This window comes from Hyla sarda, unplaced genomic scaffold (genome assembly GCF_029499605.1).
Source record: "Hyla sarda isolate aHylSar1 unplaced genomic scaffold, aHylSar1.hap1 scaffold_342, whole genome shotgun sequence".
NCBI lineage: Eukaryota > Metazoa > Chordata > Amphibia > Anura > Hylidae > Hyla > Hyla sarda.
This window is the reverse complement of record NW_026610175.1, coordinates 285,127-301,893: the sequence shown is the minus strand read 5'-3', so window position 1 is coordinate 301,893 and position 16,767 is coordinate 285,127. Positions and strand designations below refer to the sequence as shown.

General features: G+C 35.6%; 1 protein-coding gene across 1 annotated transcript in view; it reads right to left on the bottom strand.

Annotated features, from left to right (window-relative positions):
* Positions 1–2,114: 2,114 nt before the first annotated feature.
* The window catches only part of VPS13D (vacuolar protein sorting 13 homolog D), a 194,635-nt gene continuing 179,982 nt past the window's right edge, over positions 2,115–16,767 (bottom strand). Inside the window, exon 32 of the mRNA XM_056553621.1 lies at positions 2,115–2,125. Coding sequence (XP_056409596.1) covers positions 2,115–2,125 — 11 coding nt within the window. The remainder of the gene's footprint in view (positions 2,126–16,767) is intronic.

Below are 16,767 nucleotides of genomic sequence, written 5' to 3'. Positions count from 1 at the left end.
GTATGGGCCGTGATGGAAAAATTCAAAAGATTATTTGGCTGCTATACCATTCACAGTTTACAAAGATAACAATCCTTTGGCCCACCTGAACCCTGCCAAATTAGGTGCCCTGGAACAGCGATAGGCTTCAAGGCTAGCTAATTACAGTTTTACTATCAAGTACAGAAGAGGCAAGTTAACCGTCAATGCAGATGTACTGTCTAGAATGACCCCTGGCGAAAAGCCACCTGTGGAAGACAAGTGGGAAGACGAGGAGATGCCCCCATTCTACCAACGGTTTGTAAACCAGAATGTTGTTACCACCCTCTTGGAGGGTGAGCCCAGGTCAGAAAAGGTTAAGGAAGACCTGTATACCTGGAACACAAGACGAAAGTAGAGTCATGGGGGATCTGTTGGACTACCTTCTGGCGAAAAAGGTACCAACCAGTCTATGCCAGGCCCAGAGGAAAAGTTGTCCAGTTGCCCATAGCAACCAATCAAATAACTTATTTCATTTTACACAGGCATTGTTAAAAATGAAAGAAGCAAGCTGATTGGTTGCTATGGGAAACTGGGCAACTTTCCCTCTGCACAGGTTTTAATAAATCTCCCCCATTGTGTATACGAGCTGAAGCGTCTGTGGTGAGGAAGAGACTGTGCACAAAGGACTGTTGTACCGAAATTCTTTGGATCTGGTCTCCAATGATCGACTCCATCAGATTCTAGTTCCCAGAAGAGACACGGCGATGGTCCTCAAAGCATATCATGACTAATCGGGACACTTTGGAGTCCACAAGACCAAAGCCACTGTCTGGAGAAGGTTCTACTGGATTGGAATGCGGAGTGAAATCGAGAAATGGTGCAGTGAATGTTCTGTCTGTAAGGTCACCAAGAATGTGCATAAGGACGCAATATCACCCCTTCATTCCATCCAGAGTGACAGACCCAATCAGCTGGTTGCACTAGATCATGTGAAGTTGTCACCTACCCGGTCCGGGTATACCTATGCTCTCACCATGGTGGACCACTTCTCCAAGTGGGTTATTGTTGTCCCCATCAAAGATCTCACAGCTAAGACAGCGGCAAAAATGTTCTACTCTAAGTGGGTGCAAATCCTTGGATGCCCCAAGTCTGCCTTAACTGACCGTGGACCGTCCTTTGAGGCCCTAGTCTTTCAAGAACTGTCAATTCAACAACTGTAAGAAACTCAGAGCCACCGCCTATCACCCTCAAGGAAATTGGCTTTGTAAGCGGATCCATAAAGCATTCATCCATATGCTGCGAGCAGCCTCTGTGTCACGACAAGAAGAATGGCCTCGGTTACTACCTGAGTTGGTGGAAATCTATAACAACACCGTGCACTGTTCTACTGGGAATACCCCCTTCTATTTGATCGGACATTTGGGTAACAAGCCCCAATCAACAATTCTCCTCAAGCATCCCACGAGTGGGTTTCTGATCACCAAAGGCGGATTCAAGAAGCCAAAAGAGATAGTCAGTCATAAGATGGGTGAAGCTCAACAAAGGCAACAGGATGACTATAACCGACATGCCACCGCCAAGCCACTACAGGTGTGCGACAAAGTCTGGCTAAGAAAATTTCCTAGAGCGGACAAGTTAGATTCCATGTGGGAGTTGGAGCCCTACACAGTGACAGCTATTCCTTACCCTGAGTCTGATGTCTATGAAGTCAGGAAGCCTAGGTACGAGCCGCAGGTCGTCCACAGGAATCGTATTAAGCTCTGCTTGAAAGAAGATCTCCCAGTGTCCCCACCACCGCCTACTCCATGTGTCAGACCGGACCGAGAATATGTTCCTAATGAAGGGATACATCCCACTATGGATTTTCCTATGTTCTCACCCACTGAACCCAAATACATCTGTCTACCTACGGCTCCTGGCCTATCTCCTTTGGCTCAAATCTATGTGCCAGCCCCAAGAGCTCCAGAGGTAATCCCGACACCTCCAGCTTGTGTCCCGGCTCCCACAGTTAGGGCAATTCCTGTTCAGTTGGTTCCAGATCAAGTTCAAGTTCCAGTGCCCATCGAAGAAGTAAAGGCTGAGCTTCCAGATTTACCTCCAGATCCTGATCCTCAAGAGGTGGTGCTGTGCAGGTCTCAGCGGTCTACTCAGGGTCAACTGCCCGCTAGAGACAGAGAGTAAACCACTTAGGTACATAATAGTCAATAACAAAAAGCTTACTATTACGTCAGAATTGTCTAGTTCTAAAAATAAGGTATATTTACTGCTTAATTTTGTCTACAGAAAGTAGTCGTGTACAGTATGAAAATAGGACTGTTCTCTTATAATCAGAATACCTAGATATACTCAGTCCATAAAAAATACACTCTGTCTAATACTTCTTGTTTTCGTGTCCACTGTGCACAGGTTTCTCTTGTGGCCAGAGAGAGAGTACCTGGTGAGTGTAAGTAGCACGAAAAAGGTGGAAAAGTTATTGTACATATGCTATCGTTGTCTAATGCATAGTATGTAAAGTCAATACATTTGTTAATCCATTGTTAGGGGGAGAAGTAGCAAAACAGCCAATGGGCCCCATTAGCACAGGCATATGGGTAGAAAACCTCAGGCAGCCCGATCCGCCCCAATGCAGTTATGAAGACAATTAATCCAAACTACTACTTGTTCTATTTGGTTGGATCCAGCTGAGTACGTCAGGACATTTAACAAATAATGCCACATGAAAACTATTCCTGTTACCAGCCCTGTTAAGGACATCGCAACAATGCCCCAGGAACTGTTTTTGTTTTTATTCCTACTATTGCGTGGTCCCCAGCGGTCACTTCCTGTCATCCGCCCTCCAGGACGTTATGCTTAGGACGGCTTCTTTTGAGAGGGGGAGTTTGTGGTGGTCCAGTACAGATTATGTTATTCTGTACACCTGCCCATCCTGTGTGGCGGACTCCATTTCAGTGTTCTCCTGGGTCCACATCCATCCTATGGACTGTAAAGTGTTAAAAGTTCTCATGTTATGTCATGGTTTATCTTTTGAGGCATTTGTCCCTTTAAATATTGTTGCTAAGGCCTATGTTACCAAGGAAGGTGCAAGGTGAACAGGTGACTTATTGGGGACCTATGGGATCCCTCCAAATGGCTCCCTTATATATCTAGCCCAGTCAGTTCTGAGCAGTCTTAGCTGAGGTCCAGACCTGACAAGATGTCTGGTGTTCCTGAGGGAGACCAAGGCCTAGTCACGCAGCCCCTGCAGGTGAAAGTCAAAGCCTGAAGGTAAGTACAAATACAGGGGACAAGTCTAGTCAAGTCTGTCCAATTACCAAATTCAGCATGGATTGTACAAGTCAGTCCAAGTCCACTACAAGTACCAGCGAGCCAACAAGCTTCCTGAAGTTAACGAGGATCTCCTTGGGCCTAAACTGAGCTATAAAGACTTTCACACCTTTTCTGCCTCAGTAAAGAGCCATTGTTCTGTAACCTTGCATTAGAGTGATTATTTGCCCTGCACCTGGGCCCGTAGAAATGAAAAAGTCGTCACTCACCAAGTTCTTCTTTCTTCTTATTGTTTATTGAAAAATACTCACGTACATGTTAACTGGACGGGAGATGGTGCAGAGAGGGTGGGGGTGGGGGTGGGGGGTACCCCCCCACACTCTCCACCGTCTCCCGTCCAGTTAACATGTACGTGAGTATTTTTCAATAAACAATAAGAAGAAAGAAGAACTTGGTGAGTGCCGACTTTTTCATTTCTACGGGAAGAATGATGATATAGTAATACTATAATATAATAATGATACTATAATAACGATGCTATAATACTATAACATTGAAGCTATAATAATAATGATACTATAATAGTGCAGCTATAATAATGATGCTATAATAACGATAATGTAATAATACTATAAAATCTATGCTATAATAATGATACTATAACAACGATATGTACTACATTAATGATAATATAATAATGATTCCATAATAATGATACTATTATAAGGATGATATAAGAATGATACTATAATAATGATACTATAATAATGATTCCATAATAATGATACTATAAGGATGATGTAAGAATGATACTATAATAATGATAATATAATAATGATTCCATAATAATGATACTATTATAAGGATGATGTAAGAATGATACTATAATAATGATACTATTATAAGGATGATATAAGAATGATACTATTATAAGGATGATATAAGAATGATACCATAATAATGATACTATTATGAGGATGATATAAGAATGATACTATAATAATGATACTATTATGAGGATGATATAAGAATGATACTATAATAATGATACTATTATGAGGATGATATAAGAATGATACTATAATAATGATACTATTATGAGGATGATATAATAATGATACTATAATAATGATACTATTATGAGGATGATATAAGAATGATACTATAATAATGATACTATTATGAGGATGACATAAGAATGATACTATAATAATGATACTATTATGAGGATGATATAATAATGATACTATTATGAGGATGATATAAGAATGATACTATTATGAGGATGATATAAGAATGATACTATAATAATGATACTATTATGAGGATGATATAAGAATGATACTATAATAATGATACTATTATAAGGATGATATAAGAATGATACTATAATAATGATACTATTATAACAATGATATAAGAATGATACTATAATAATGATACTATTATGAGGATGATATAAGAATGATACTATAATAATGATACTATTATAAGGATGATATAAGAATGATACTATTATGAGGATGATATAAGAATGATACTATAATAATGATACTATTATGAGGATGATATAAGAATGATACTATAATAATGATACTATAATAATGATACTATTATAAGGATGATATAAGAATGATACTATAATAATGATACTATTATGAGGATGATATAAGAATGATACTATAATAATGATACTATTATGAGGATGACATAAGAATGATACTATAATAATGATACTATTATGAGGATGATATAAGAATGATACTATTATAAGGATGATATAAGAATGATACTATTATGAGGATGATATAAGAATGATACTATAATAATGATACTATTATGAGGATGATATAAGAATGATACTATAATAATGATACTATAATAATGATACTATTATAAGGATGATATAAGAATGATACTATAATAATGATACTATTATGAGGATGATATAAGAATGATACTATAATAATGATACTATTATGAGGATGGTATAATAATGATATCATAATAATGATACTATTATAAGGATGACATAAGAATGATACTATAATAATGATACTATTATAGCCAGTCACACCCGTCATATACACACTCCCTAAGATCCATAAAAACCTAACCAAAACCCCAGGCAGACCCATTGTAGAATCCACCGACTCGATTCTATCTCCATTATCCATATGCCTAGAGAATATTCTCACTCCTTTGATCCGCAATACCACCTCTTTCCTCTTGGACACTAGCACATTCCTAGATCTCATCAAAAATCTGGAGAGGGTCCAACCTGGTACTATACTGGTGACGTTCGACGTAAAAAGCCTTTACACCTCTATAAAACATGACAAGGGCATATTAGCCACAACACGCTTACTACATAAATCAAACGTACAACCAGAAAGTATCGACTTTTGTACCTCATTGCTTGAACTGGTCCTACATAATAACTTCTTTTTGTTCCAAGATACATATTTTCTTCAAGTACAGGGCACAGCAATGGGGTCCAATGTGGCACCCCCATACGCGAATGCATACATGGCGGACTTTGAAGATCGATTTGTATACCCCAATGAGAATTTTAGTAGACATGCCACTATATGGAAGCGTTACATAGATGATGTTTTCTGCGTATGGGAGGGAACATTGGATTCCTTGCTTAAGTTCCACAACTACCTTAACAGCATTTGGCCAGAACTCCAATTTACAGTCCATCACAGCACACACTCCATTAGCTTTCTAGATACCCCTGTTACAGTTAAAGAGGACGGCAAGTTGGTTACCGATCTATATACCAAACCCACCGACAGGAACAACTTACTACACTTTTCCAGTTTTCACCCAAAGGCAACTATCAAATAACTTCCGAGATCTCAGTTTAACAGAGTATGACGCATAGTCTCTGACCAGACTCAACAACAAAGATGTCTCAAAGAGATGTCTGACAGATTTAAATACAGAGGTTACCCCTCCAAAATTCTTGCTGAATGTAAGAACCCTACCCGTTCTAGCACGAAAATGAACAACCAGAATAGGATTCCCTTTGTGCACACATATCATCCCTTTGCGTACAAGGTACATGGGATCATCAGGAAACGCTGGCCCCTCCTCCAGTGGGCCTACCCCAATGTGAAGGAATTTAAAGAACCATTTTTACCCTGTTTTAAAAGGCCAAGCAATCTAAGGGACAATCTAGTCAGAGCAGACGTTGGATCCCTCAAACGCACACAACAAAGAACATTGACAACACCTAGAAAGGGCACCTTCCCATGTCTGCACTATGTCCAGTGAAATAGCATTATTAAAGGAGACAAATGCCACCACCCCCTTACCGGCAAACCATACCCTATCAAGAACTTCTTCACATGTGACTCCTCTTATGTGGTCTATCTTATCATGTGGACTTGGGTATGTGGGTGAAACCACACAACACATTAGAGATCGAATATCTCAGCACAAATCCACCATACGGAGACAAAACACATTACTACCAATTCCTTTTCATTTCTCCCAATCAAACCATAACATTTCTCAACTGCGATTCCAGGTGCTAGACCACATACCTATACTTAGGAGGGGTGGCGATAGACAAAAATTACTTAAAAGAAGGGAAGTTTATTGGATCCACACACTACAAACACTCGAACCACGCGGCCTAAACAGGGAATATGAAATTGCACAGTTCTCTTAACGTCTGTGACATAAAGTATTTATACCATGCGATCCAGATGGGGCATTACTGAGTACACTTCGAAATATGTTCTATACTAACAAATGTTTCTTTTTCTTTGCTGCGGAGAGACAATTTGACTTTATATTCAATTGGGATGTATCCTTTATTTGAACAAGCGAGTTTTACTAATAGCGGTATCTGGTATTTGGGTCTTTTACTCGTTTTCATGCTTCCAGATATCTTCCCCTTTTTCATATCATCATTATTTACCTCCTCTACCACCTTTTCCTAGTACTTTGTTGTCATACCTTTACTTATTTTTATTTCATAAGATGTCCCATCATATCTTACCACCCTCCTCCTTCTTTCCTTGGATTCCATATACCATCTTCTTGTACTTCATCAATCATATTACGATGTCACTATCCTTATCTCCCATATATAACCTAATTCCATATATAACTCATTCACCCTACTAACCATTTATAATGTCATGTTCCATATACCATCTTCTTGTACTTCATCAATCATATTACGATGTCACTATCCTTATCTCCCATATATAACCTAATTCCATATATAACTCCTTCACCCTACTAATCATTTATAATGTCATGTTCCATATACCATCTCCTTGTACTTCATCAATCATATTACGATGTCACTATCCTTATCTCCCATATATGACCTAATTCCATATATAACTCATTCACCCTACTAATCATTTATAATGTCATGTTCCATATACCATCTTCTTGTACTTCAATCATATTACGATGTCACTATCCTTATCTCCCATATATGACCTAATTCCATATATAACTCCTTCACCCTACTAACCATTTATAATGTCATGTTCCATATACCATCTCCTTGTACTTCCTCAATCATATTACGATGTCACTATCCTTATCTCCCATATATAACCTAATTCCATATATAACTCCTTCACCCTACTAACCATTTATAATGTCATGTTCCATATACCATCTCCTTGTACTTCCTCAATCATATTACGATGTCACTATCCTTATCCCCGTATATATAACCTAATTCCATATATAACTCATTCACCCTACTAACCATTTATAATGTCATGTTCCATATACCATCTCCTTGTACTTCATCAATCATATTACGATGTCACTATCCTTATCTCCCATATATAACCTAATTCCATATATAACTCATTCACCCTACTAACCATTTATAATGTCATGTTCCATATACCATCTTCTTGTACTTCATCAATCATATTACGATGTCACTATCCTTATCTCCCATATATGACCTAATTCCATATATAACTCATTCACCCTACTAACCATTTATAATGTCATGTTCCATATACCATCTCCTTGTACTTCATCAATCATATTACGATGTCACTATCCTTATCTCCCATATATGACCTAATTCCATATATAACTCATTCACCCTACTAATCATTTATAATGTCATGTTCCATATACCATCTTCTTGTACTTCATCAATCATATTACGATGTCACTATCCTTATCTCCCATATATAACCTAATTCCATATATAACTCATTCACCCTACTAACCATTTATAATGTCATGTTCCATATACCAACTCCTTGTACTTCATCAATCATATTACGATGTCACTATCCTTATCCCCGTATATGACCTAATTCCATACATAACTCATTCACCCTACTAACCATTTATAATGTCATGTTCCATATACCATCTTCTTGTACTTCATCAATCATATTACGATGTCACTATCCTTATCCCCGTATATGACCTAATTCCATATATAACTCATTCACCCTACTAACCATTTATAATGTCATGTTCCATATACCATCTTCTTGTACTTCATCAATCATATTACGATGTCACTATCCTTATCCCCGTATATATAACCTAATTCCATATATAACTCCTTCACCCTACTAATCATTTATAATGTCATGTTCCATATACCATCTTCTTGTACTTCAATCATATTACGATGTCACTATCCTTATCTCCCATATATAACCTAATTCCATATATAACTCCTTCACCCTACTAACCATTTATAATGTCATGTTCCATATACCATCTCCTTGTACTTCCTCAATCATATTACGATGTCACTATCCTTATCCCCGTATATATAACCTAATTCCATATATAACTCATTCACCCTACTAATCATTTATAATGTCATGTTCCATATACCATCTTCTTGTACTTCATCAATCATATTACGATGTCACTATCCTTATCTCCCATATATAACCTAATTCCATATATAACTCATTCACCCTACTAACCATTTATAATGTCATGTTCCATATACCAACTCCTTGTACTTCATCAATCATATTACGATGTCACTATCCTTATCTCCCATATATAACCTAATTCCATATATAACTCATTCACCCTACTAACCATTTATAATGTCATGTTCCATATACCAACTCCTTGTACTTCATCAATCATATTACGATGTCACTATCCTTATCCCCGTATATGACCTAATTCCATACATAACTCATTCACCCTACTAACCATTTATAATGTCATGTTCCATATACCATCTTCTTGTACTTCATCAATCATATTACGATGTCACTATCCTTATCTCCCGTATATATAACCTAATTCCATATATAACTCCTTCACCCTACTAATCATTTATAATGTCATGTTCCATATACCATCTTCTTGTACTTCAATCATATTACGATGTCACTATCCTCATCTCCCATATATGACCTAATTCCATATATAACTCCTTCACCCTACTAATCATTTATAATGTCATGTTCCATATACCATCTCCTTGTACTTCCTCAATCATATTACGATGTCACTATCCTTATCTCCCATATATAACCTAATTCCATACATAACTCATTCACCCTACTAACCATTTATAATGTCATGTTCCATATACCATCTTCTTGTACTTCAATCATATTACGATGTCACTATCCTCATCTCCCATATATGACCTAATTCCATATATAACTCATTCACCCTACTAACCATTTATAATGTCATGTTCCATATACCATCTTCTTGTACTTCCTCAATCATATTACGATGTCACTATCCTTATCTCCCATATATAACCTAATTCCATATATAACTCATTCACCCTACTAACCATTTATAATGTCATGTTCCATATACCATCTTCTTGTACTTCATCCAATTATGATGTCACTATCCTTATCTCCCATATATAACCTAATTCCATATATAACTCATTCACCCTACTAACCATTTATAATGTCATGTTCCATATACCATCTCCTTGTACTTCATCAATCATATTACGATGTCACTATCCTTATCTCCCATATATAACCTAATTCCATATATAACTCATTCACCCTACTAACCATTTATAATGTCATGTTCCATATACCAACTCCTTGTACTTCATCAATCATATTACGATGTCACTATCCTTATCCCCGTATATGACCTAATTCCATACATAACTCATTCACCCTACTAACCATTTATAATGTCATGTTCCATATACCATCTTCTTGTACTTCATCAATCATATTACGATGTCACTATCCTTATCTCCCATATATGACCTAATTCCATATATAACTCATTCACCCTACTAACCATTTATAATGTCATGTTCCATATACCATCTCCTTGTACTTCATCAATCATATTACGATGTCACTATCCTTATCTCCCATATATGACCTAATTCCATATATAACTCATTCACCCTACTAATCATTTATAATGTCATGTTCCATATACCATCTTCTTGTACTTCATCAATCATATTACGATGTCACTATCCTTATCTCCCATATATAACCTAATTCCATATATAACTCATTCACCCTACTAACCATTTATAATGTCATGTTCCATATACCAACTCCTTGTACTTCATCAATCATATTACGATGTCACTATCCTTATCCCCGTATATGACCTAATTCCATACATAACTCATTCACCCTACTAACCATTTATAATGTCATGTTCCATATACCATCTTCTTGTACTTCATCAATCATATTACGATGTCACTATCCTTATCCCCGTATATGACCTAATTCCATATATAACTCATTCACCCTACTAACCATTTATAATGTCATGTTCCATATACCATCTTCTTGTACTTCATCAATCATATTACGATGTCACTATCCTTATCCCCGTATATATAACCTAATTCCATATATAACTCCTTCACCCTACTAATCATTTATAATGTCATGTTCCATATACCATCTTCTTGTACTTCAATCATATTACGATGTCACTATCCTTATCTCCCATATATAACCTAATTCCATATATAACTCCTTCACCCTACTAACCATTTATAATGTCATGTTCCATATACCATCTCCTTGTACTTCCTCAATCATATTACGATGTCACTATCCTTATCCCCGTATATATAACCTAATTCCATATATAACTCATTCACCCTACTAATCATTTATAATGTCATGTTCCATATACCATCTTCTTGTACTTCATCAATCATATTACGATGTCACTATCCTTATCCCCGTATATATAACCTAATTCCATATATAACTCATTCACCCTACTAACCATTTATAATGTCATGTTCCATATACCATCTTCTTGTACTTCATCAATCATATTACGATGTCACTATCCTTATCTCCCATATATGACCTAATTCCATATATAACTCCTTCACCCTACTAATCATTTATAATGTCATGTTCCATATACCATCTTCTTGTACTTCAATCATATTACGATGTCACTATCCTTATCTCCCATATATAACCTAATTCCATATATAACTCATTCACCCTACTAACCATTTATAATGTCATGTTCCATATACCAACTCCTTGTACTTCATCAATCATATTACGATGTCACTATCCTTATCTCCCATATATAACCTAATTCCATATATAACTCATTCACCCTACTAACCATTTATAATGTCATGTTCCATATACCAACTCCTTGTACTTCATCAATCATATTACGATGTCACTATCCTTATCCCCGTATATGACCTAATTCCATACATAACTCATTCACCCTACTAACCATTTATAATGTCATGTTCCATATACCATCTTCTTGTACTTCATCAATCATATTACGATGTCACTATCCTTATCTCCCGTATATATAACCTAATTCCATATATAACTCCTTCACCCTACTAATCATTTATAATGTCATGTTCCATATACCATCTTCTTGTACTTCAATCATATTACGATGTCACTATCCTCATCTCCCATATATGACCTAATTCCATATATAACTCCTTCACCCTACTAATCATTTATAATGTCATGTTCCATATACCATCTCCTTGTACTTCCTCAATCATATTACGATGTCACTATCCTTATCTCCCATATATAACCTAATTCCATACATAACTCATTCACCCTACTAACCATTTATAATGTCATGTTCCATATACCATCTTCTTGTACTTCAATCATATTACGATGTCACTATCCTCATCTCCCATATATGACCTAATTCCATATATAACTCATTCACCCTACTAACCATTTATAATGTCATGTTCCATATACCATCTTCTTGTACTTCCTCAATCATATTACGATGTCACTATCCTTATCTCCCATATATAACCTAATTCCATATATAACTCATTCACCCTACTAACCATTTATAATGTCATGTTCCATATACCATCTTCTTGTACTTCATCCAATTATGATGTCACTATCCTTATCTCCCATATATAACCTAATTCCATATATAACTCATTCACCCTACTAACCATTTATAATGTCATGTTCCATATACCATCTCCTTGTACTTCATCAATCATATTACGATGTCACTATCCTTATCTCCCATATATAACCTAATTCCATATATAACTCATTCACCCTACTAACCATTTATAATGTCATGTTCCATATACCAACTCCTTGTACTTCATCAATCATATTACGATGTCACTATCCTTATCCCCGTATATGACCTAATTCCATACATAACTCATTCACCCTACTAACCATTTATAATGTCATGTTCCATATACCATCTTCTTGTACTTCATCAATCATATTACGATGTCACTATCCTTATCCCCGTATATGACCTAATTCCATATATAACTCATTCACCCTACTAACCATTTATAATGTCATGTTCCATATACCATCTTCTTGTACTTCATCAATCATATTACGATGTCACTATCCTTATCTCCCATATATAACCTAATTCCATATATAACTCCTTCACCCTACTAATCATTTATAATGTCATGTTCCATATACCATCTTCTTGTACTTCAATCATATTACGATGTCACTATCCTTATCTCCCATATATAACCTAATTCCATATATAACTCCTTCACCCTACTAACCATTTATAATGTCATGTTCCATATACCATCTCCTTGTACTTCCTCAATCATATTACGATGTCACTATCCTTATCCCCGTATATATAACCTAATTCCATATATAACTCATTCACCCTACTAACCATTTATAATGTCATGTTCCATATACCATCTTCTTGTACTTCATCAATCATATTACGATGTCACTATCCTTATCTCCCATATATGACCTAATTCCATATATAACTCCTTCACCCTACTAATCATTTATAATGTCATGTTCCATATACCATCTTCTTGTACTTCAATCATATTACGATGTCACTATCCTTATCTCCCATATATAACCTAATTCCATATATAACTCATTCACCCTACTAACCATTTATAATGTCATGTTCCATATACCAACTCCTTGTACTTCATCAATCATATTACGATGTCACTATCCTTATCTCCCATATATAACCTAATTCCATATATAACTCATTCACCCTACTAACCATTTATAATGTCATGTTCCATATACCAACTCCTTGTACTTCATCAATCATATTACGATGTCACTATCCTTATCCCCGTATATGACCTAATTCCATACATAACTCATTCACCCTACTAACCATTTATAATGTCATGTTCCATATACCATCTTCTTGTACTTCATCAATCATATTACGATGTCACTATCCTTATCTCCCGTATATATAACCTAATTCCATATATAACTCCTTCACCCTACTAATCATTTATAATGTCATGTTCCATATACCATCTTCTTGTACTTCAATCATATTACGATGTCACTATCCTTATCTCCCATATATAACCTAATTCCATATATAACTCATTCACCCTACTAACCATTTATAATGTCATGTTCCATATACCATCTTCTTGTACTTCATCAATCATATTACGATGTCACTATCCTCATCTCCCATATATAACCTAATTCCATATATAACTCCTTCACCCTACTAACCATTTATAATGTCATGTTCCATATACCATCTCCTTGTACTTCATCAATCATATTACGATGTCACTATCCTTATCTCCCATATATGACCTAATTCCATATATAACTCATTCACCCTACTAACCATTTATAATGTCATGTTCCATATACCATCTCCTTGTACTTCATCAATCATATTACGATGTCACTATCCTTATCTCCCATATATGACCTAATTCCATATATAACTCATTCACCCTACTAACCATTTATAATGTCATGTTCCATATACCATCTCCTTGTACTTCATCAATCATATTACGATGTCACTATCCTTATCCCCGTATATGACCTAATTCCATATATAACTCATTCACCCTACTAACCATTTATAATGTCATGTTCCATATACCATCTCCTTGTACTTCATCAATCATATTACGATGTCACTATCCTTATCTCCCATATATAACCTAATTCCATATATAACTCATTCACCCTACTAACCATTTATAATGTCATGTTCCATATATCATCTTCTTGTACTTCATCCAATTACGATGTCACTATCCTTATCTCCCATATATGACCTAATTCCATATATAACTCATTCACCCTACTAACCATTTATAATGTCATGTTCCATATACCATCTTCTTGTACTTCAATCATATTACGATGTCACTATCCTTATCTCCCATATATAACCTAATTCCATATATAACTCATTCACCCTACTAACCATTTATAATGTCATGTTCCATATACCATCTCCTTGTACTTCATCAATCATATTACGATGTCACTATCCTTATCTCCCATATATGACCTAATTCCATATATAACTCATTCACCCTACTAACCATTTATAATGTCACAATTGCTACTTTACACACAACCTAGTTTCATTTTGGGATAATATTCAGCTTCTTCATTATATACGCTCCCCAGTCATTCAATTCACACTATTTTCTCCCTTTTCTTTCCCCTCTTTCTGTCTTTATCTCTATGTTCACCATTTAGTCACCCTATTGGCTGGCGCTGCGTTCCATGTGACGTCATCGCGTAGCGTTGGAATGCATCGTTAACACCTCACTCCACTATAGTCTTCTCTCCATTCCTGATTCCAGCATCTGTCTAGTATACTTTCTCTACCACGTCTTCCTCTTATGCCTTTTTTCTCCCCTGCTATATGATTTCTCTAATCACAACACACGGATCCGCACTGGAAGTGACGACGCATAACCTGCAGCGTGACTTACGGTGCTTCCGTACTTTACACTGCTCGCTACACATGCCGCCACACTCGTACAGCGATGGCTGTTGCATCAAGTTCCACGGCTTTAGGCCGACGTCCTCAATCTCCGCAGCAATCCCTGGTGAGCCATGATGTCTCTATTCCAATAGCAATGTTATCATAGAATGTTAGATTTGTACTACACTGAGCTTGGGCTATATAGAGACTGCTGTTACCTTAAAGATATACTGCTCCAGATATGATGCTCACTTTGATATCTGTATTTTATTATCTGTATACTTTTTATTCCTAATAGATATTATACTAAACAATGCAGATTATACCACTCTCATATATAATCCTCACTATTCTCTAATCACTCTGAGAACATATATTATTGTATCTACATTCCTGTTTTGCATAACATAATCCCCATCTGATGATTTTACTACTCATTACTTTTATATACAGCTGACAAATCTCTTGTAGTATTCTTGTTATAAGATATGATTCGATCATTATGCCGTATTTCTCTTGACAAATCAATCTCAGATATCGTTCTATCCACACTGCTTCATATGCAATATCTCGACTCTTTACTTTATAATAGGGCACTGTTTTCTGTCCATTTGCGGTCATTATAGAACATCCATTTTTTTTCACATGTATAATTAATGTCATTTATGTTGTATGATTCTAGATCTGATGAAGGTCAATATTTGACCGAAATGTTATCCATTTACCATGTGGATTGCATATGAAATAAATCACCTAAACTGCAACCTTTGAGTGCCAAGTTTCTTGTTGTATAAATTCTTGTTGTATAAATTTAAGTGGGATCCTACTTGTGCACCTACACCGATCAAGAGTGCCATATTCTATTACTTAATGATATAAGAATGATCGAATAATAATGATACTATAATAATGATACTATTATAAGGATGATATAAGAATGATACTATAATAATGATACAATAAGAATGATGTAAGAATGATACTATAATAATGATACTATTATAAGGATGATACAAGGATGTTATAAGAATGGTACTATAATAATGATACTATTATAACAATGATATAAGAATGATACTATAATAATGATACTATTATAACAATGATATAAGAATGGTACTATAATAATGATACTATTATAAGGATGATATAAGAATTATACTATAATAATGATACAATAAGAATGATGTAAGAATGATACTATAATAATGATACTATTATAAGGATGATACAAGGATGTTATAAGAATGGTACTATAATAATGATACTATTATAACAATGATATAAGAATGATACTATAATAATGAT